The sequence below is a fragment of the Glycine max genome, chromosome 20 (assembly GCF_000004515.6).
Source record: "Glycine max cultivar Williams 82 chromosome 20, Glycine_max_v4.0, whole genome shotgun sequence".
Taxonomy (NCBI): Eukaryota; Viridiplantae; Streptophyta; class Magnoliopsida; order Fabales; family Fabaceae; genus Glycine; species Glycine max.
This window is the reverse complement of record NC_038256.2, coordinates 44159626-44183687: the sequence shown is the minus strand read 5'-3', so window position 1 is coordinate 44183687 and position 24062 is coordinate 44159626. Positions and strand designations below refer to the sequence as shown.

Here is a 24062-nt window from a genome sequence, read left to right as displayed (position 1 = left end):
TGTGTTTGCGTGTGTAGGTGTATAGGGATTGGTGTCTTCCGCGCTAAACGAGTTGTCCTAATATTCAACTTTTTCTTCAAGGTTTTACCTTTAAGTTTTTTCATCAATTTTCCTTCAAAACATTTGAAATTTTCTTCGTTTGATTCCTGATGGTCAAATATTACAATGATATTAATTTCTTCATTATTTTATTAAAAACAAGAGTAAAATAAAAATACTTTAATCATAGTCAATTAACTATCAAATTAACTCAAATTTCACCGTTATCAAAATACAATTAAATGAGAGTATGCAACTAAATGAGAGTTTAAACTTACGGGTAAAATCAAGATTAGGAATATAGAGTATAAATCAAACAACAATAAAATGGAAAATTTCAAACACACGTTTCACAGGTGTGTATAAAAAATTCTTCAATAATCAATACAGGTTTGAATAACTTGTTGGTCCCCTCATAAATAAAATCGTTATTCTCATGTATAATTTTTTTTCTAACTTGGTTAAATTCCGTATAAACAATCATGCATAACTCATACTTTTATATAGAAATGCATAATAAGATCTCCAAGGGTGACACAGGATCTAACTCACTTAAATTCATACACAAAGTTTTATTGAGTATTAAATGAGTATATATTCTAAAAGAATAATTTTACATATCCTAGAATGGCCACTATAATAATAGTTCTATTTAATTATCACTTAGGCCTCATGATTAAATTGGTGGAGTTATTCGGATAAAGACAAAAGAAAAACAAAGTAACAATATGTTTTTAGTTTAATTTTAATACTCATAAGTATACAGCAAATAATTATTATAAAAATTATTAATTTACTAAACATCTTTGTTGGAAGTGACTAAATTCTTGTAATGTAATTTTGTTTTATTATCTATTTAATGTAATCTTGTTTCTATTATTCTTATGCTTCATGTTTATCATGATCTGATCATCCTTGAAATGTTTAGAGGGTAATATATTTAAAAAATAATTATTTCTTAAAGAATTGAAAATGATATCTAAATAAATTTCATTGCTGGAAATAAAATGATATTTGTTTTGTCCAATTTTTGCATCTCTTTGTTATTTTTATCTCTGTAAATAAAGTTGGAGAAATGATAAATAAATTAGGCTCTTCGTGTGAGAAACAAAAAATAACTTAGTAGATGTGAGTGAAAAGAAAGATTTCATTAGATAGAGAAAATGATTAACACTGGATAATAGTTTTGGTATGATAGATCCCAACATTATCACACTTCATCTTTTTGCATTTAAATTATTGTTTATTTTTTTCATTATCTTTTTCTTTTCCCTCTACTCTAATTTTCACAATTACAATTTCCTATCTTTTTTTTCTCTTCTAGTTGATTAATAATTGTGTTTTGCATCACTTAAGTACGACCAAAGTCCATATGAATTCGACAATTGGACTTCCATTCTAACTCTATTATTGGTACAAATGTGAACGAGTTAACAAATTTTTAAAAAAAATCATTCTAAATTCTAAGGTTATGTGGTTGGTTTTTAATTTGATGACTCTTAACTTTCACTCAAAATAAAATTTTTATTATTTTTTATTTGGTTTTCCCTTGAGTTGAATTGTATATTGCATTTTTCTTTAATTTTATTTTGTAATTCAATTTGAAATGGAAAAGGAAAAAAATATTTTTACAAAATCAATTTACAAAATAAAGTTTATTCTTTTTTTTGTAATAAAATAAAGTTCATTCTAATTCAAATTTAAATTTGTACAGTTTAATGAAACATTCACTTATTTACATGACTAATGGCTTCACAAAGTCACATTGCAAAAGTATATAAACTATCAAGTTTTGTGGTGAAGAAAGAGAAAAGAAAAGACCCCGAAATATGCAATCATTTATCTGAACACAAGTATCCAATTGTAAAGACAAAAACGGGAGGGTATTTGTCTATTTGATTAAACTTTGCACTATCATCAATTATAAAGAAAAAAGAGAGGTAAAGACAAAAAGTATTTGGTAGAATAATTCAATTTCATTTAAAGGATTCGTCTTATAGTTTTATCCAGTGGCTTAAGAGAAGAATTATTTATATAATTTTTCAGTACAGCCAAAGTGGATGAATCCAAATTCAAAAAATTAGAAAGATGGAAAGTTAACGCCGTTTCTTAACGGCGTTCGACCGACGAGGCTCATATAAAAGGCGCGACAACACAACATAGTACAGGACAAAACTCGAAGCAGAAACTCAACTCACCAACACAGTTGCATTATTTTCTTTCCAGATCCAACTCAAAATGTGAGTCATTCTCCACTCTTCCTTTCCATCTCTATACATCAAAATGCACATTCTTTCTTTCTGAGATCCCTTTTAATCCTTGTTTCTGTTTTTTTTTTTTTTTTAAATATTGCTTAATTTAATGGGCTGTTCAATTATTGCTATTATTATTTTCTGGGTCATTGACCCTTTGGGTTGGTGTTTTTGTAATGGGGTTCTGTTTGGTTGATGGTAAAAAAAAATTAAAGTGAAGGTTTTGGTTACTTGCTGAGAATATGTCCAATGGGGTTGAGGAAGAGGAAGGAAAATCTGTATACATGTTGAATTTTGAATTCTGTTTTTCCTTTTTTTTTTCTATTGCAAAAGTGTAGATAATATTGTTCGAAGTTTGAGTTTTTTGGTTTTTAGTTCCTGGAAAACATTTTTTGCACCTATAGCTTTTGCATGTTTTGATCCAGCTTTGGAAAAATAGTGTAAACATTTGCATTTGAACTTCAGGATTTTCGTTTTAACTAAAAATCTAGTGTATAGACCTTTACGTTTGTGATTTATGGTTTTTTCTTTTATTGAATTTGTCGGTGAGAAACCAACATGTAGGATGTTTTCTTCATTGATTTTGGAGCTTGCGAAAATTCAATGTGTCTTTATTTCTTTAAACTATGTATTATGTTTTCCTTGGGATGATCTGCATGGTTAAAATTTAAAATTTTTATGCTGGGCTCTTCTTATTTTCCTTGCTTAACACCATTTTTTTCTCCGAAATATGATGTCTTGTTTTGGATGTGGTTGAGTTGTTGATTTTGAATTATTAGAGTCTTAATCATTGATTGGAGACACCCACCTACCAATTTGATTGCTTTCCTTTTGCATGTTTTAGTTATTCCTGAGTGCTTTTAAGCCTGGAACTAGGTACACAATTGATTCTTTTCCATTTGATTTATGTTAAATAGTGCACATATGCTTCCATGCAAAACCTGTCATGCTCATTACTTTAGTTTTAAATAATCTTTTGCCCCTTGGTTTCACCTTTTTGGTTGAACACAACAATTATGATATTTTGAGATTATTCTCATCTTGCCTTGGGTTTATTAAATTTTATAAGTAGATTTAGGCATGTCAATTGTAACAGTGTGTATATGTGACTGTAGAATCAACTGTGGTTATATAGTGAGGAGAAGATCGCCCAATCAGTGAAGCTGGCATAGTTATAATGAATGTGATCAAGGAGAGAACAATAGTTTCAAGTTTCAAAGATAGCACCTAGTTAATTCTCAAAACTATTGGTACAAATACAGAGAAATGTGTAATTATAGATTTCATGCTAGAACTATTAGAATATCATTTTCTTTACAAAAAGTTTTTATTCTATATTTTTTTCTCACAACTGTTAAAACTGTTGTTTTAAATAAGTTCTTATTTTAGACTTTTGTGTTTTGGCAAATGAAGGAAGTTTATATAATATATAGTATTTAAGTATCTTAATTACAGTACTATTTTGTTGAACCATTTAAGTAAAAATTATGATAGCAATTAGTAATTATTAATTAAACTATATCCTTTAGGAAGCATTCTATAACATCTATTTCAACCTTAAAGCTGCAAGTGTACAAGACAATTGGTTTGTTTTAGAGAGAGATTCTTTGGAACAGGTTAATGCAGAGTGTTTTTTTTTAGGGGGTTATAATTTCTTATCTTTCTACCCAAAAATACGTACATTCCAACTTCACCCCTTCCCAATCATATATGTACTTATTTTTCTGTTATGTATGTCAATACAGAACTGTAAAACACACTATGCTGATGATTGTGGCATTTCAATCAATTCAATTAATTTGGTTGACATTTGTTTGTTGCAGTGCAATGGGAGTAGAAGATACAGATATTTGTATCATCAAGGAGCCAGATCATGTTGTAGTCTATTCAGATGGCATTTCCCATGATTCAGGTCATGAAGCTGGAAGTGATCATCACAATATTACAGAGTCTTATGAACAAATCAATGAGACTACTGAACATCATAGTTCAGAGGAGAGTGCAAAGGAATATGAGGTGAAGGAATGTACAACAGAAATTTCTGTTAAGGTCTCTGATGTCTCTAATGTTAAAAAATGTGAGGATAAGTTAACCTCAGATTCTGAGGGTGTCCTCAGTGAGAAAAGTTTTAAATCTCACAAAACAAGGTGTAAACATAAGCCACGAGATACCGGGAAGAATGGATCAAGACCTCCTGTTACAGGCAGTGCCCAAATCAGGCCCACAGTTCCACAACCGTTTTCCCTAGCAACTGAGAAGCGTGCTTCGATCGCAACTCGTCCTGCTTTTGAAGAAGACAACAAGGGCAGTAACGAGAGAAAATCTTTGAACAAAAAAAATGTGCTATCTCCCAATCTGTTTAAACAGAATCAGGTATATGCTGATGTTGAATCTGCTTCCTCCTTTAAGTTTTAGATATTATCTATTGCATATTCATCTATAGTTCCGAACCAGACAGCTTAAACTTTTGATGCCTATCTCATTAAGAGGTTCTTCAGATTAGTTACATAACCATCTTATAAGGACTGGGATAACATTGCAATTTAATGAAACTAAATATGAATTGTCTAATTCATTGCTAAACTGTTTATGGTTAATTTTGTCTCATTACTATTTATTCACAATTAGTCTTGAAGCTTTTGTTTTGTCTGCTTTCTCCTTGCAGTTGAAATCTCCTGTAGTTTCAAGAATGCCATTGCAACCTGATAACAAGAAGCATCCTGATGATGATGATTCTTGTTCAGTTGCTTCAATGTATCCTCTTAAAAATGTTGCAGTGAAGAGTGTCAAATTCTCATGTCAAGTTTTTCTTATTTTGGCACTGGTTATACTTCCATTTAGAATTTGGAATTGCTATTACTCCTTGACCGTGTAAAGAACTGCAGCTTCTGTGAGATCAATCAAGTCCAGGACAACTGTTGCTTCTGCTCCCGTGTTTCGGTCTACTCAACGTGCAGAAAAACGGAAGGAGGTAACAACTTGTATATTAGTTAGCTTTGTTTGGATAGCTTTTCCTAATCCTACCTCAAATTGATTGGTGCATGGTCCCTTCCATAGTTTTATTCAAAATTAGAGGAAAAGCAGCAAGCAATGGAAGCTGAGAAGAATCAAAGTGAAGCTAGGACCAAGGTGCAACACTTTCTCAAGTATCTTCAACACTAGGAAATATATTGCAATTCTGTTACTTCTTTTTATAAGCTCATAAGTTAGTTTTTTCTCTCTGATTCCTTCATCAATTTCTAAACATTTAAGGAAGAGATGGAGGAAGCTATCAAGCAGCTAAGGAAGAGTCTAACTTTTAAAGCAAGCCCTATGCCAAGCTTTTACCATGAAGGGCCTCCTCCTAAGGTTGAATTGAAGAAGGTTTGTACTGTTCTTTTACTTTTAATAATACCACGTATAGGGTTCAGTTTTATTATCATTAAAAAACAATGTAAAGTTTATATTAAGCTCTCAAACCAAATTTCAATAGTAGCTGAAAAACTGCTCATTGAAATTGTGAAAGATCTAGTTATGTAGACATATTTTTCAACTTCTGTGCTTGACGAAAGTTGAGTATCATGTCTGGGCCAGCTTCCAGCCACGCGAGCAAAATCTCCAAAGCTGGGTCGGCGAAAGAGCAACAATGGTGCAGTTAATTTATCTGAAGGTGACAAGGAGAAAGGAGCTGGAATCAGGAGAAAGCATCACACACCGAAGACCAACAACTATGGTGATAAGAGTGATGTAAATGGCTTATCTGACCCCAAAAACAAGACCAAGCATATTGAAGGAATTAATGCAACCGAGGTAACTGGACAAGCAAACTTGGAGATTGGCAGCCAGTGAAGTTTTCAGTGAGATTAGATTCTCATTTTTCTAATTTATATGTATCCAGGGACTGTGGTCTTGTTTCTTGCAACAAGCATCTTCACTTTGTTTTTCCTTTTAACTTATGAGCACTTGCTGCTGTGTGCATTGTGTAATTAGTGAAAGTGTTTATTTGTAATTTATTTCAAATTATTTGTAAAATTCAATCATGTTGCTCATAAGAGCAATTTGAGCATTTGTTTGTCTGTCTGAAGTCCAGGATCAGATTGTTTTAAGTCGCCATTAAATAATGCTGTTCGATTAACAATAATTATGTTTCATTTTTGCAATTTGCTTTGCTACTTTTTCTCTTATTAACAAAACCGTGTGGGGTTTTAGTACTAGTAGTTGTGTATGAAAAGATAAGATAGTGCCATAGCTATCATTGTAACATTCAACTTTATGGGAGTAAATGGACATTACCTGCAACATGAGGGAACCTTGTTTAAAATTAAGATCAAAATGATGATTATCCCTTTAGATGGTCATTTCCTTTCAATGGCAAAACTGACATTTGCATACTGTGGCCATAATACCAAAGGAATAATGTATAGCTAGGCTCAAGGACCCTAATGCTTGCTGCCTTTAGGTGGGACATTAATGTCTAGTAGTTACGGTATTAAACAGAAGAAAAAAAAATGTCCATTGCTTAGATGGTTCTGTTTTTACACGGCAAAAGAGAGACCCTTTTGAACAGAACATGCCCCATTTTTAAAAGCAATACTGCTGGTCTGAGGGATGCTGCTTCCTTTTTATCAATGTAGTTTAGTTTGTCGAAGCGTATGCTAAAACTTGTTTCATTGAAGGATTTTCTGATCAAGGAAATAGCCTTTAATTTCTTGGGGGGTTTAAACCATATTTATGTTAGATATGGGTACAATTGTCGTGAGCTGCTGGTAAATGGTAATAAGTAGAAGTGAGAGAATGGCTCAATCTGGTCGAAATCTGTCCAATCAAATGTAGAGTTTAAACTTGTAAGTTTTGAGTTTGAATTAAACACAATAAATATCTTTGTTTAACGTTTACAACAACCTTCTCTCTTATAAGATACACATGTAGTGTTCTTTGAACAATTAAAGGAGTTAGTGTAACATTGGGTTAGTGTAGAAATAAGAGGAAGAAAAAAAAAAGGCTATATTGTCTGCAATAAAATTGGAAGTGTGACTGTAATTTATTCTATTTTTTACTTACCTGTCATAGATTGTGGATTGCATCAGGCCGGATATCTATTTTATCAGCTTTAATAATAAGAGTGGAACAACAAGAAATTGGAAGGCTTAAAGTTGAACTCGTGAACGAACTAAAAGGAAGGTTCTACTTGCAGTGTTGCATATTTAGTACTAGGAATATCTAGTGACTCTATGATCGAAATGGATTACAACTCCATAGTTTGGTAGCACAGACTAATGATTCTGAAAGGAATAGGATCAATCCGCCATTTGGTGCATGTAATCATTGATATAAAATTTAGTCGGAGTTAATTAAATGAGATAAATGTCTGTTGTTAAAAAAGAAATGTCTCTTAATAACAAGCCACACAATTTTAACTTTCACCTTCATGATTTTCAAGTTACTTTTTTCTATTATATTATTTATTTTAATTATTATACTATTCACACTATTTATTTAATTATTGTATTATTTTCACTTTAAGAATTCGTTACCAAAAAATACATTTTTGTCCATAAAACAAAATATAATTTATATAAAAAAATACAAACATGTCCTTTTATGGATTAATTTTATTAATTTAGTCTCTCAAAATTCAAATCTAAAATAATTTAGAGTTTGTTTCTCTTTTTTTCATAAGTCACAACAATTTTCTCTATCTGAGACCTGAGACACATTCCACAAAGCAAGAATTGTTCACTTCCACAAGTTAGGTATGGATTAATCGTTAGTTTTTCTCACCTACACACAGATAAATCCTCCAATGTAGAAAGAAACATATAAAATATAATCATCAATTGTGCATAACAAAATGCTTTTGATAAAGTTTTCTTTTATGAGAATGACTTAAATTTTGATATTGGCTCATGAAGTATTAGGAAGTTTCTTTTTATTCCATATCCTCTGTACACATATTAAGATCCTGAGTGGTGCATAGGGAATTAGATCCCTCTGACTCGGTGTCCACCCTACAATGATGAGTCCACATAATCTCGGGTATCTACTAGAAAAGGATAGGTGAGAGTGAGAGGAGAGAAAGAATGACCCTTCTTTCATAATAATGTGAAATTAGCCATTATATTTACATTCTGAGTGTTGAGTAACTGAAAATGCACACCGTAATCTTAAGCAGTGAATGTGAATAAATGAGTAACCAATTTCTTTGTGTTGGGCCTTGAGGGTCCATTGTCCTTCACAAGTTCCATGACATGTTGCCATCGTCCTTTCACTATTACTTTTTGCATGTGAGTTTTTATTTCCTTCCATCTTCCCCCGCATCATCAGTTATTCAACTTGTTTCGTTGTGCCTGTTTTTAATGTTTGTTATTCTCCAATTAACTGTCCCAGTTCCCACATAGTCCCACACACTTCGACGAGGACAGCCACCATCGTAGCCTTCAATCAATGAGTGTGCATGGTGCAAATATTTTAGTGATATTTTTTTTTTTCATTTTTGGCCATGCTAGTGATTGGTTGTATCATTACATTCCCTTAGTTTAAAACTTTCCTCAGTTTCCTTCCCAATTGTTTCGTTCCTTTCACTCTTTGGGCCAGTTTTTGGGTAGTGCAAGTGTGACATTACATTATATAATTCCTCTAGTTGCTGGTTTGAGCGTTAATAGTCAACGTAGGCAGAACTCCTAGTTCAACTTAACTACTAGGTCAAACTCTCTTGGTTACATATATGCTAGCTCTTCACTGATCCGAATCAGTTTTGGGTATGTGTGTGTGAATGTGAGGCTTATTTTGCCTAGGTGCATTTTGTTTCCTTTTTTGCCCTCATTAGGACCACAAAATTACTTTCTACATGTTTAGCACTTGATGGAATTAGATATGCTGAAAACATATCAAGAAATTAAAATCCCCATATAGTATGGCAAACTATATAAATTTGTGCATATATCATATACAATACTCATGGTAGAACAACCCTGCCCATAACTACCTATACTTTTTTGCCCTCACTTTTCAGTAATCTTTAATTTTTGTTTTCAAAACATGTTCTATTTTACTGTTCACTATCCACTTGCCGCCACCTCTGCTTGAGCTATAAATAGGACTAACAGTATTTCTTTCTATGTAAAGCTTGGATTGACGCCATTTGGGAGTGTGATTCATCAACGAAAGCTCCTATTCATCTCTTCATTTGCCCCTTTTTCTAAGTGGAAAGCAAAAGAGAACCCCTTTAAACACCCCATCTCAATACCGTGATACACAATAATTTGTGTTCTATCACTTTTACTCACTGCTTAAGTCACTCTGACAACATCAACTCTGTAAGCAAGAAACTTCATCCTATTTTAAATAAGTAATAATGCATAAAAAGACATAAATTCTATGTAGTATGTACAGAACCAAAAGTCACTATTGTATACACTACATAACTGGCTCCATCAGAACAATTTGTGGAGCAAAACCCCTGCTGTCATAATTTTACAAAAATGTACATGTAATTCTACCTAAGTTTGACTAGGAAAAGTTTGAGGTAATCTGAACTTAGACGTACCTATTAGTGTCAAATGTAACAGCAAGACTTGTGTAGATGGTATAAAGTCTTCCAACCAATAGGATTTATGCTATTGCTATTTGCTAGCCACGTCTGTGATAGGACTTGGCGGTATTGTTTGGCAAGGCAGGCAGGACTTAAAGGGAACTTTGCTACTAAGCCTTTAACAGATGCTAAAAGATCTGTTTACTTTTGCATCACTAATCCACCATAACTTTTATTGATTTGAAACCATTTACCATCACAAATAGGAAAATAGACCTTATTTAACTCCTTTTTCATTTTCCAAGACATAATTAGTATGTTTGAATTTTCAAAAAATAACAGTTGAGATCTACGTCAGATATACAACTTTGGCACAAATATATACACATGGAGTGAATAATAACAATGAAAGTGAACAATCATTTAGGTTTTTAGAAAACTCCACTCACCTCCCCCTTCTCTCTTCGTGAGGGGGATAAAGTATGATAAAAAAACAAAACAAAAAAGAAGGAAAGGAGTAAAAAAAAAATTCTCTTCCCCAAGGGAGGTTATAGTGTTTACATAGATCATTTGAACTAAAAACTAAGGTAAAATGTTCTATAAATGATACTTAAAATCTGTATGAAAAGCTTGACAAGATGAGGGAGCCATGTTGTGTGGGACACCCCGTTTTCTGACCCACACATTCCCCATCTTCACGTATATAAGGGCCCATGAAAAACAATGCATGGCCAAATCAAAATCAAACAGTTTTCTCTGCTTCTGTCTCAAATCAAGTCTTTCTCTCCCACATTTTTCTCCACTCAAACATATGAAGGAGTTGAGGGGAATGGTGTCTGGTTCGAGACCATTCTTCTGAAGCAAAGATCATCATCATCACCCTTGAGAATGATCTCGGACCAGGCTTCATTCCCCCTAGCTCAAAGTATCTTCCATGAATCATGTTCTTCCTACTAACAATCTAGTTCATTCTTTTTGCTATGATCTTGAAACTAACCATTTAATTCATTTTTTTCATCTCCAACAGAATTCAATTGCCAAGTAACGTGTAAGTTCAATGCCCTTTTCTCTTAATCTTTTTCATTAAAGTTCATGTGTTTCTTTCTTAAAATCTGCAGCAAAAAGACATTAGATCATCACATTATCTGCTGGAAAACTCAAAGTTGACTTGATTCACTTCGGTTTTATTGTCTCTTTGAAATATGTTTGTCCAGCATATTGCATAATTGCTTTGATCAAACATAAAATTTCCATGTTTCAAATAGCCATCATAGTCTTTCTGTTTATGTTTATATGCTTAACAATATCCAATCTGCTTCTTGTTGAGACTAAAAGTGAATGTATAAAAAAAAATATTTGTGGAAATAAGAATGTGGTTAAATAAATCAAAATACTGATCATTAAGTTTTCTTTGGAATTGGTTTGTGAAACAGTGTCCCTGATTGCCGACCCTTTTCTTCTTTTCACCAAAATCGTTGAAAAACAGAGTTGTTGGTGTGAAATGAAGACTGAAAAGGGAAAATCTAATAGATATGTAAAAAAAGTTGAGCCTTATCTTTTTAAAGTTGAATTTTTGTCGATTGGCTTTGCTTGTGGAGAGTTGCAAAGAATATAAGATTTAGACCTTTCGCTTTATTTGTTGGAAGGAGTAGGGTAGAAGTTCTTTTAGAGAGTACCAAACTCATCAAAGTGAAGCTTTGAATTTTAGTCTTTTTTCAAGCTTATGACTGCCATCATAACCATTGCCTTACTCTTAGCCCATTCCTCACTTTTAATGCCGTGTGGGTCAGACTATTCATCAAAACCCCATAATACCATATGGGTCCGTTCAACTTGGATCTTATTCTCAGTCCTAACGTCCTTTGCTACAATACAATCCTCCCCCTACGTAAATTTATTAATTCCACCTTTGCTGATACACTTATACTGCACCAATTTGTTAAAGGTGATTGCATTAAATTAGCTCAAGTAGTGAAATCATAATATAGTAAGGTAACATTATTTATACATTAAAATTTATTTTAGCTTAATCAAAAGTTTAATATGCAACCGCTTTAAATATTCTAAAAGACTCAATATTGTTGTGCATTATGATTTTACCTAACTCAAATATATGATTATCTTTAAAAAAAAATACTTGTGATCTCTATTAAAGCAATTATTGCTCTATATTTGTATTTTTCTGGTTTGAAAAAAAAAATAAAGAAATAATGAGAATGTGTAATAATATGTTTTTTTTTCTAGTTTTATTATTTTAAAAAATGAAGGTGTTGAAATAGTGTAATAAAAATTATCTGAAATGATACAATGTGTAACAATATTTCTGTTTTCAACTTTTTGGGCTTCCGAAGCTTGGTGGCAGAGAGAAACTCACTATGCAGCTATTTTTATTTTTATATAAACAATCAGAGATAGAGATGTAACTCAGATTTGTTTTTACTATAATTAGTATGTTTAACAAAGAGATGCTTCCTATAACCCTGGTGACTGATGAGTTTTTATATTATAAATGTTTCCTTGAGTTTGGGTAAGGCACTGTCAATGACATCATCTTATATGGAACCCATTGAAACCAAGGCACATGATAGTGGTCAATTGAAGTCTTTTTTTTTTAATTGAAGATATAAAAAACAAATACTGTATAAGAAAACTATTAGTATGTTAATTGCCATAGAAATTTTTTGGAATATTAAATTTTGGAGTTTTAAGAATCTAGGTTTTAAACACCTTTCAGCATACCCAAAACGTTGAAATAGTCATATGATATGCCTTCTTAATATATTCTGGTATTCAATAATGATGTAGTAAAGAACGACATGAATCATGAATAACTTATTGTTAGAAATCAAATAGTATATACGTAGAAAAAAAAATTCCAGCTTAACCTTTTCATGGATCTTTGCCCCTCCGTGCAATGATGAGGGAAATAACATCATTTTTGGGATTTTAGATACAATATTGGCACACAAATATAGTGTACTTCGGATTGAGATTCCACCAGATAGATAGAGGAGTCAAAAGAGAATAGAGACATATTGAGTATGCCATCACAAACGCAAAGATAAAGTTGATCCCTATGCTCGATAAAACCCATTATATTAGCATTACTTCTCAACACAGTAACATAAAGCATTCAACAGAACATCTAAAAGAACTTTGAAAAGGTAACTTAAAAAGAGCGAAAGAGAGATTTTGTTGGCAATCGCTGTCACAACTTTTGCCACACAATCCACAACACAAACACACTCAAAATGCTCCATTAATTAATAACACTATTATCAAGGATGGATATAGGGAGTGACAAGGGTAGGTCCGCCCCCTCCTTCCCCAATTTATAAAAAAAAATGTAGAGATTTGATTTTTAAATTATTATTAATATAATTATATATAGAATTTAATTAAATAAAAGTTTACATAGCAATGATCATGTCAACTTGTACCCATCTTAGACATGCATGTGTTGTGTTAGATATTGCATGAATATTTTAAATATTTCTAAGTGTATTTTATAACTATTTTAAAACTCGTGCTAATATAAATTAGAATACCACAATAATCAGGCTCATTGTAACATTTTATTTTATATGGAATGAGTATTTTTTTTACTTAATTACTCTTTTTGATCCCTTAACGGAATGAGTATTTTTTTATACTTAATTACTCTTTTTGATCCCTTAACATAAACAATGAGTAGTTTTAATCTTTTTATTTTTTATCAATAAATATTAATTATTGATATGCTAATTTTTTTTAATAAAAAGATTTGAACTCATAATTTTTTTTTCTTTTTTCTTTCCTATCAAGTTAATCTTATATCTCATCTTAATTTTTTTTATTTTTGTGTGTGTGAATTTCCCTATTTTAAATAGGACAATTTTAGTTCATCTTGTAAGTTGTTATTGGATACTTAGAGATACTAAAATGACATATTTGTGGTGTGGTGGGTTTCTTCAAATGAGTTCACATGCCATCTGATTTTTTTATTGTTTTTTTTCAAGTTGTTTATATCTCACATGACAATTGTGTAGTTGTGTTAATATTTAATCGTAAACCCACTCCATGAAAATGGTATCATTTGGAAGGAATAGCACATAAACAGATTGGAAGGGATAACAAAAAAAGCCTGGTCCAAATGGCTATATTCTTTTACCAATTACAAGGATTAAATTTTGAATTTAAAAAAAAACTCGAGACCTGGTCAGCATTTTTAAAATATATCATGGGTAATGAACGAAACCTTAGTACTTTGGTTGTTGAGTACCAATACCTGAGGTTCCTTGTACGTACGTATCACTGTTGGATATTGAAGGAAGTTACAACTTACAAATCAAGCACGTAGATGGTAGTGAACCCTTGTCCATTAACAATGTTTATGTGTCGTGGTGTGAAGGACATTACTAGAGAAATTCATCTTTTCCGAAGGATGGTTTTGGCGTTCAAGATGCAGGAAAATAATGAGAGAAATGGAGTTGCAAATAACTTGAACAGAGAAACAGGGAAGCATAACCAATATGTGTCTTCTCCCTTTCAACAGTGGCAGAGCTTAAGGAAATATTTTGAGCGGGTGAAAATATTTAAATGATATATTAAAAAGTTATTCAGTGTGTCATGTATGACAAAATTCTTTACTCATTAAAAAGAAAAAGAAAATTGGGGGAAGATAATGTTCCTGATGATCCGAATGGACAGTGACATGCTATATTGTTAGTTGGACTGTTGCTTCTTGTGCCATTTTTGGAGCATTGCTTTGTGCACCTGCACAATTGCTGATACACCAGCAAAACAACAAAATTTTATTTTTGACCTTCCATAAAGTTGATACCGTTGTACCAGCAAAACAACAAAATTTCATTTTTAATCTTCCTTAGAGCTGATCTGTAAGTCTAATACAGATTGGTCAATCCGTAAACCTCATACGTATTAGGATTGATCAATTCATATTAAGTTTACGGATTCACCAATCCATATCAGTTCTATAAAAGGACAAAATGAAATTTAGTTATTTTATTGAGTGTATCCGTAATTGTTTGATCAATCCATAATATAAAATTACATTTTGTATCCGTTACATCTTTTACCATCTGAATTGGCCCATCTAAAAGTGAAAAAAAAAAAACATTCTAAAAAAGTGCAGTAAGCAACAACCGGCTAGCTAAAACCTACTATTAGAGAGTTGTGAAATGGTTCGACATGGCGGACTAAATAGTTAAAAGTGATTTAGTTCAAATCTTTTGTAGGCAAACGTTATCAGCGACAAGAATGTTCACATGACCTCACGAGGAAATGCTTATCGTCACGTTGTTATCGTAACTAATTAAACATTCGTAGTGGCAGGGCACCGTCCGTAATCCATTGCCGCTGCTGAAATTGCAAAATGGTCCCCGGATTGACACACCCACATGGAAAGCAGCAAGTAATCCTGAGTGTAATATGAAAACAATTTATATGACTGGCACACGGGTTATGCGTCCATTTTTCTATATTAATTGTATACATAACCGATGTTAAATGTCAAAAATGACTAACACTTGTAGGCGTTATTCAAGGTGGCTTTCCCTCTACCGAACAATCGAATGTTAGAAGACAATCCTATATTATGTAAATGCTTCTCATAATAATTGTTTTCACACACTTTATTAAAAAAGTCGCAAAGGTAACAACACTTTTTATGGGAAATCTAATGAGTACCTAACTGGTCACATATTTTTTTAAAAGAATTTATTTATTTATACATTTTAAATAGATCATTTATTAAGTTATGAATTATATGTAAAATTTACGTGCCATTGGATGCAGACAATGACTGGATGCATAATGCTTTTGCCAAGAACGGTGACATGATATATCCCAGTTGCAATGTGGTTTACGGGGTGCTCTAGAAACCGTCTAATTTTTCACAACATTTCGAGCAAAGTCCCGTCGCTTTCTCAGTCAGATTCGTCAGTGTATTGCTAATTCTAACGCTTATGCCACTGCTGTCCCTAACAGCAATGTGGCTGCCATTGTTAAGCAAAGTGTCTAGGCAATCTCTCAGGAACCTTCTTGAAAGGTTTTTATGAGAATGTGGGATATTCTAATATCTTATTGTTGTTGTAAGCAGAAATACTTGCATGCTTTATAGTTTAAACTTTATACCATGGGATTATATTCTAATGTGGGATGTGGTGTGTTATTTAGATTCAAAACACACAATTAATTTAGCTGGTGGAGCTAGGGCACCTTAGACATTCATCACCATTATACCAACGAGAGATCTCCAACATTAATTCCTTGCAAAGATGGGTGCAAGTGTATGTTCCACTCATAGAAGGAACCCCAGTGGGTAATTATTCACTTATTATTCTTAAATTTGGAGGAACCCCAGTGGGGGTATGGATCACTTGTTGCTCCAGGATGACATGACCATTTCTCATTAATTAAAAGAAATTATGGATTAATTGAAGATAATAGGTGAAATCTATTTCTAAAAAAGAGAAGTGAGAAAATATTGGAATAAGAAAGTAAGAACCCAAAATTATGTATTAATTCTATTTTACAATATAAGAATAAATTTAAACCTTTTAAATTTTGATGAGTACAATTTTTTGTTTATCCAAATAAATTGAATTCAAATATTAAAAAATTTATAATAATTCAAATATACTATTTAACTCATCGAGATAGACATTTTTATTGATTAAAACAATAAAATCCAATGTTTATCATCCCAACCTTCTATGATAAGTAGAGGACAAAACAAGCCGTTGTGATTTACAATTATACAAATCAATATCGTATTTACTTAAAATATATAAAAAAGGGGACTAAAAGCAAATAATGGAAACTTGGGCAACCTACTACATCCTGTAGAATAATGCACGGGCGTTAGTGGAATTGCATGTTTCTACGTGGCAGATCCTAGACCTTGCATGAACAGCTTCATGTGATAGCTAATGCCATACCATGACGTTTGGCAACTGCAAGTGGATTCTCTTCTTTCTCTAACGGCCAGACACACGAGCAAAGCAAATTAATATCCATTTGGCGTTTCATATTCAAGAGGTGTGTTTCTTTGAACTTATTAGTTTTGCTTAATGCCTTGTTCAGTTTTGAACTTATTGTATTGAAGATTCGTGATCTTTTCATATACAAGAGTTATAGTCAACTTTATATGATCAAAGAAATATAACACTTTATTGGTAGTTTATCTTTTGTATTTTTTTGGTTGCTTCTTTCATGTGATTGTAGGGTGTGCATCACGTTCATTTCTTATATAATTAGAAGTTTATAATATTTGGTCTTGTATGCAATTAATATGTATCAAGAATTGACTTTTGAATTAGCTTGAAAGGTCTTGATGTCATCTAATTATCTACTTCCCCGTGCTTATGGATTTCCTTATACCCAACTATAACGAAGAGAAGACAACAATATACAACTTTAGTTGCAAGTTTGTACCTGTCTTGCTGTGCCTGGATTTAAAATATCATGAATAGTAAGTAGACCCATATCAATGTCTTAAGAGTACACTGGTTCAACTGACACGGGATTGTTTCATCTTAACTAGTAATCTCGAGTTTAAGTATTGGATTAATTAATACTCAAAGAGAGTTTTGTTACCTATAATGATTATATCCCATTCAAACAAGATTGCATCCGGTGGAAGATATATGTAGTATATAAATAAAAATAAGAGTACATAAAGCTGATAATGCATTGTTTTGAACTCTTCACTTCACATAGATAATAAGCAGAATTTGGGAAAACAAAAAAGTAATATATGGGTATTATGGTAAGAGTGTATACATCATGAGCCGATAGTAGGAAGAGCCAATAGTATAGTGTTGTATTTGGAAGGATTGAATTTTGTAAAAATATTTATTTGATGGATAATTTTGGGCAATGCCCATTTAAGTTTTGTAAACAATTGTTGTTTGTGATTCCAAGCATCACAGTCATGCACAAAATTATTGGGAATATCATGTTTTTATGTCTGGATTAAGTTTCAGAAAATTCTTGAGTTTTCCTTCAATGCCAAGAACGTTTTAAGGAGCTAGTTGCATAGACTTTTTATTCAGTTTACTACATAAAAGGCTAACTTTGATCGTTGCAATATTGCATGACTGATTGTTATAAAATTGCAGGATCTTCTATTGACTATTGAATGATGAAGATGAGTTCCAAAAGCGAGACAATAAAACCAAAGACTGATTTTGAACTCGTTCTAAATTATTCTAATCAAGGTATTTGGAAAGATGACTCGGGTGCAGGTGCAAATGCAGCTTGTCGAATAGACAAGACATTTTCTGCCACTGACCCCCTATCTGAAATAGTTTGGTCTCCAGATAAAGGTTTCGGTCTCAAATGTGTTGATTCAAGTTTTACTAATAAAAAGACCTCTCTTTTGGGGGAATGTTGAACTAAGCATTATGGTTCTTGCTCTGCTCCAAAGTGTTACTGATGAAAGTTCTGCCACAGATAAACCAACAGATGACGTTTTTGTAGAACCTATTGCTGTAATATGCTCAAAGAGTGATGTTTCCTCCACAGATACTCCTGCTAGGCATCCAACAAGTGATTATTGATACAGGTAAAAGTAACATCTACACTGGTTCCTCTAGATGTAGGGAAAGGTGGATTTGCCATAGAACATTGAGTTCAACTAAGCCTTACTGAAGGAAAAAAATATATAAACCTGTTATCCTAACTAGTTAAATTGTTAATTGGAACTTATCAATTTGATTAGCTTTCTTCTTGTCACTTTTTTCCCATAAACTATGTTTGCTCAATCCGACGGAACAATGGTTTGGCAGGATTTGGTGATAATATGGAGAAAATGAACACTGCAAGAGAAACACCTAATTTGCCAAACAGTAAGAAGGAGAATGTAATGAATGACTTGGAGAAGAATATTTGTGCTCAAGCCAACATTGGAACAGCTATAATATCTGAGATAAAGGGAAACAAATCTACTATTTCAGATATGTCCTGTCATCATCATTTTATGGTACCAACAAGACAATAATTTAGGCATTTTAGGAAAGTTTTGTTACTCTTGCTTAAAAGCACGTTCTAAATTCTGTTATTTGTAAACAATTTATATCAATTATCCTGGATCATAGAAAATAATTCCCATTATTCTGGCAGGTTTTTTTTTTTCTGAACACAGGATCCAAATTTAACACATTTCCTTTATATTTAAAGGACACTTGCTGAAACTTTATGTTAAAGAAAATTGCAGTTCATTCTTTTGTGCATGCCTGAAATATCACCTGCATCATGATTTTCCTTCAGGTCAGGTTGATGAAAGGCCGGTTAGTAATTTATTACTTCAAGCAGATGAACCTAAATGCAACATGGAAGAAAATCCTTCACCAAGTAAACATTGCAATGGAGACATAGATACTGGTATTGTCAACCAGGTGGTTGAAATAGAAGATGGATTATATACTAGGGTTGAGCATACAATCGAATGTAAAGGTTCTGGTGCTCTAGGAATAAATTTAATATCTTCTGGCATCAGTCCTTCACAAAAACTGGAATCAACTGCAGAGAATGATTTACAAACTTTCAACTATGAGGCTACTTGTGCAGCAACAAGCGCAGTTCTTGTTTCAAAATTCAGTGAGAATAATAAAAAAAATCCAGGTCAATGAAAAGATGCTACTATGCAGTAAGAACCATCCAGTCATGCCTTCTCCATCTAATAGCAGGATTCAAATGACAAGAAATGAAGGTAAGGCAAAGTCCTTATCAGATGAGGATTCAAATGACAATAAATGAAGGTAAGGCGAAGTCCTTATCAGATGAGGATTCAAATGTCAGTTTATCAAAGGAGGAAGAGGGCCATTTAAGTGTTGAATGCTTCCACAGTGCTGGGTTGTTTTTGGCAGGAAGAGAAGCAGGTTTCAACAAGTGACAATTGGAGTAAAAAATTCAAAAAGCAAACTCAAGAAACTTCATGTTCTAAATCCTATGTTAAACTGGATAGCTCATTCATGAACTTGATTTCAAACATGATCAAAGGATGCTCACAATCAATTCAAGATGAGGACAAGTCTTTGGCTCTTAACCTTGAAAATCCCAATCATCATCTTCAACAGCCAGATCAGAAGCTTCTCACGTGCAACAAGAATCAAGATCCAGAGCTAAAAAATGCAGGGTTCAGATCAAATGTTCAGTCTATGGTTGGTGCAAAATTTAAGAATGTTGGAACAATAATGTCTCAAGTCGGAGAGGCTTCTAAAGATTTTGAGCCAGGTACTAAGGTACATGGAATTGATGCCACTCCAACAACCTTCTATGCAGAGAACAATAGCCTTTACAGACAGTATTTGCAACCAAATAAGCTTGAAATATCTGAAGGGAGATTTGATGCCTGTCCACCCATACAGACGCAGACAAGACCTATAAATTCTCTCAACAGTCATGAACACTGGAAAAATAACTCATAGGAGAATGAAAATTGTTACAACTTGGAGCTAACTAAGGAGAAAGAAGGAATGGCATTACTGTCATTACATTCAACTTCAACTAGACAAAACACAAATGATAAGGAGAATGTCGAGTCTTATGCACTGTATGAGAGAAAGGAAATCTGTCATAGAAGTGATAATGTGGAAGGTCTCTGGATAAATCGTTTTTTACCAAAGTCAACTTCCCCCTTGGTAGTTTTTGACCACCTTAATGAGAGAGGTGGTTCTGAAGTCCATTCTGCGTCTTGCGCAATGCTTCCACATTCCCATAAACACATTTCTCTGAAAAGCTGCAAGATTGAAGAGGCCAGAGAACAATCTACTGATGACCAACTGCTCGCTGAGGCTCAAAATTTACATAACTGTGGTATCAATAAAGAGGATTCCACTGTCCTTAAGGATGATAAGGGAAATCAATATCACACAGCAAAGCTGCATAAGTTCAATTCCTTTACACCTTTCCCAGGATTTAGAGATTCAGGGCCAATGGTGTCCATGTTTGCAAGGAGATTAGGTGCCATCAAACAATTCCAACATACAGAATAGTCTACTTCACATAGGTAAAAATGGCTTGCTTGTTTTATGGGACAAGGGGTCACTAACTTGTGATTTACCAAAGGTTACAGGAAATAATCTATGATCTCATAAAAATATAAATACATATAGGAGAATTGGAACTTGGAAGCACCTCGTTGTCTATATGTATTGTTGTCATACTCTTTATTTCCTCTTCCTTCTTTTCCTTGGAAGCAAGTGTAATGAATACTTTTCTCATCATGCTTAACCTTAAGTTCCATAATATCATTAGTAATTAACTCAATGATACAACATCTACATTCTGAAGAGTAGGGTCTGAAACATTTGATTATGTCAAAATCCACAATTAGCAGCTCCAAGAGAGATCTGTTTTAATATTATCATATTTTATCACGTGTAAGGAAAGAAACTGTTTCTCTGTGGATTCTAGAGATGGCAAAGGCATTAGTTAGGCAATACATTAAAGAAAATACTTAGTCAAGTCAATTTCTCTTTGAAATATTTTGTCATGTGAACAAAATAGTCTAAGTAAAAAATGTCGAGCTAATACATTAAACTAAAGCAAGTCCTTAGTCGAAGTCTATTTCTTTATATGTAATTTTGTGTGGGGACTGATCAAGTCCTGATTGTCAAAGTCAATAATTATTTATTTAAAATTTATGATCTGGTCGTGTCTAAGAATATGATACTGGTGAACTTTCAGTAACTTATTTATTACAAAAAAATCTTAATATTCATTTTTTTTATGCATCCTTTTATTTGTTTCTAACTATAAGGTGGAACTTGTTATCCAACATTATTAAGTTTGGATATGAGTGGATCACAACAGTAACGTTAGCTTTTGCTTTTTCTCAGCCCCACCAACTGTCAATGGTCCTGTCTTATAAACTTTACATAGCAAGTGGTGTGTTCAACACATTCAATCTTATATGATTATCAGAATTATTTAATCTTATAGTGATTTACACGAACAGCATTATTAACTTATGGAATGGACATCTAATTTTTGTTTACTTTGTTCCATCTCTCTCTTATCCTACAGGAAGACATTATACAGTGGTGGTGATCCACCTCAGAAGCTGGTGCCGAGATTCCAACAGAAAAAAAAAAAAAAACTAAACTAAACAAGAAAATGTTAGATTTCCTTTGGAGGCAAAGTGTCTACCATTAACAGCTCCAATTTAATTATTCTATCTTTTGTGGACAAAGTTGTCTTTCTTTGCTTTCGTATATAACTAATTGTATGTGAAAGGAAGCTTAAAGTTAAAGATGCTTCACCCACCCACCCAACACGCATCATCAAAGACGAGCTATTCCAAGAATTTGCTTTGTCTTTGAAAGGAAAGTGGTGCTAATCTAGCTTACTTTCCGTTGAAATTTGTAAATTTTGTACATTGCTTGTGAATAAGACACTTTCACGTGGTTTCTTGTATTTTGGGTTGATAAAAATATGAATCCAAGCTTGCTTGAATTGTACTTTTTTATGAGTACTTGCTTGTTGATTTGGAGGCAAGTTCTCCGAATCTCTCTTTAGTATAGTCCTTTTAAACTAGTTGCCAAGCCTAATTATTTCTAGGTAACATCTTTTCAATGGTCCTGTTATTGTGTTGCACATCTACATTTGGTGCGAGGAACTTTCATAAAGGTATGGTTGTTATACTAACTCTGCAATAGCATTGATACAACAACAACACCCCATTGCCCGGAGGCTCTTCGCTATGTGAAGGTATGGGGGAGGGATGTTGTACGCAGCCTTACCCTTGCATATGCAAAGAGACTGTTTCCGGATTCGAACCCATGACCAACAAGTCACCAAGGCACAACTTTACCGCTGCACCAGGGTTCGCCCTCAACAACAGATACAAGAATGTTGGTGTAATATTTTTAAACATTAAAAGAGTTAGTGTTAGAATAAAAAGAAAAAGAGTGATATAATGTATAATTTATTCTTAATAATAATTCACAAAAAAGCTTAAATATGAATTTAGTTTTTCAAGTTATCCTTCAAGCATATTTACATTGGAGGGCAACCAATGTGTGGACTAGCTTGCCAAGAATGGCACCTCTTTCTGTGATAGTCTCAAGCTCTAGATCGTTTGTCCTTCCTCTGAGTTCTGTTTGTTTAGCAAATGTGATGAGGGTGATTAGGATTCGCAATTGAGTTCCCTTTTCCTTTTCTTTTGCTTTTCTTTTCCATGTATAAAAAAAAAAAAAAATTAGTTCGCCTAAGTAGGTTCACGTGTTTTTTTAATTTTGCTCCATATAAGTTTATGTTCATTTTTTTTAATTTTTAGTGTGTTTTCTAATTTTAATTCCTAAAATTTGAATTTATAGAAAATAAAAATAAAAAATTGAAGACTAAAATTGAAAAAAATGTAATTTTATGTAAATTAAAAATAAAATAAAAAAAAACTACTAGAAACAAAATTAAATAAAAACAAACTTACGTGAATGTATTCCTATTTAATACTTCTCAAAATGAAGCTAGCTGCTGTCGTAACTTCAAGAAGCATGATATTTTTGCGTATGTGTGGGGTAGCTCTGGCCACAACTTTAAGAAGTGCTTGGAGTTTGAAAATTTGCAACAAAAGAAAGCCTTATCATCCAACAAAAAAATAAAAAGAAAGGTTAATAAAGAAAGCCTTATCCCCTTAGCTAGAGCAGTTTTATGCCTTCAGCAATGGCACTTTAAAAAAATGTAGACAGGCAAATCTCCAGTTAGGCACCAACATCATCAGTTAGATCATCTTATCTTTTATACTTCTGCAATGTCCGAAATAGCCAAATTTGATGACCTTAAAGCATGCATGGCCCTGACACAAAAAATGCTTAACCCATTGTCCCGGGAGCCAAATTGAAGAATTATATGTTAACTTCGACTATAATAAAAAAACAACTAAATTGTATTCTCTTAAAAAACAATCAAATTGTAGAATTTTAAGTAGTCTTTGAGTTCAGAAGTGACCTTGGCTAGGGATACCATTCTCCTAAATTTTTTTTTACCAAAAAAGAAATGTAAAATGAAGAAGAATAAGTGCAATGGGAAAGAAATTAAAAAGTAAATTAAAACTAAGTAAATTGCAGTGGAATAAATGGAAAGCAAATAAAACACTAAAAAAGTAAATTAAAGATTAAAAGAAAAAGAAGTAGAAAAGTTGCAGAAATTTAAATGACTTATCTTGTAAAGAGCTAAGTAATTCGAAAAAAGAAAAACCTAGAAGAAATGGTACAAATTTAAAGACTATAATAATCCAACTCTTGTCAGTTTGA

General features: G+C 32.7%; 1 protein-coding gene, 2 long non-coding RNA genes and 1 other non-coding gene across 6 annotated transcripts; all 4 read left to right on the top strand.

The window, feature by feature from the left end:
* The first annotated feature begins 2205 nt into the window (after positions 1–2205).
* On the top strand, positions 2206–6408 carry LOC100797456 (uncharacterized). Of its 2 annotated transcripts, XM_026127274.2 has the most exons (8): positions 2210–2279; positions 3407–3521; positions 4115–4664; positions 4957–5045; positions 5169–5262; positions 5349–5420; positions 5544–5654; positions 5865–6408. In XM_026127274.2, exons 2-8 carry the CDS (start codon positions 3469–3471, stop codon positions 6117–6119), a joined length of 1224 nt encoding a protein of 407 aa, XP_025983059.1. In that variant the 5' UTR covers positions 2210–2279; positions 3407–3468; the 3' UTR covers positions 6120–6408.
* Positions 6409–10082: 3674 nt separating this feature from the next.
* LOC121174320 (uncharacterized) lies at positions 10083–12279 on the top strand. Its single transcript, XR_005890358.1, has 2 exons — positions 10083–10726; positions 10829–12279. It is a non-coding gene; the product is annotated as an uncharacterized lncRNA (long non-coding RNA).
* On the top strand, positions 10617–10726 carry MIR166D (microRNA MIR166d). Its single transcript, NR_048777.1, has one exon. It is a non-coding gene; the product is annotated as a microRNA MIR166d (primary transcript).
* Positions 12280–16645: 4366 nt separating the features above from the next.
* On the top strand, positions 16646–22631 carry LOC102664673 (uncharacterized). 2 transcript variants are annotated; one of them, XR_420404.4, is made up of 4 exons: positions 16646–16842; positions 17925–18370; positions 18594–20815; positions 21835–22631. It is a non-coding gene; the product is annotated as an uncharacterized lncRNA (long non-coding RNA). The 2 variants fall into 2 exon arrangements; XR_420403.4 differs by lacking the exon at positions 21835–22631 and having other exon boundaries at positions 16648–16842; positions 18594–21075.
* The last annotated feature ends 1431 nt before the right edge of the window (positions 22632–24062 follow it).

Excerpts from the sequence above, each read along its gene's own strand:
- LOC100797456 (XM_026127274.2), top strand. The coding sequence starts at position 3,469 with ATGAATGTGATCAAGGAGAGAACAATAGTTTCAAGTTTCAAAGATAGC. Across the intron at positions 3,522-4,114 it reads AGTTTCAAAGATAGCACCTA|TGCAATGGGAGTAGAAGATA; the intron begins GTTAATTCTCAA and ends TGTTTGTTGCAG. Across the intron at positions 4,665-4,956 it reads ATCTGTTTAAACAGAATCAG|TTGAAATCTCCTGTAGTTTC; the intron begins GTATATGCTGAT and ends TTCTCCTTGCAG.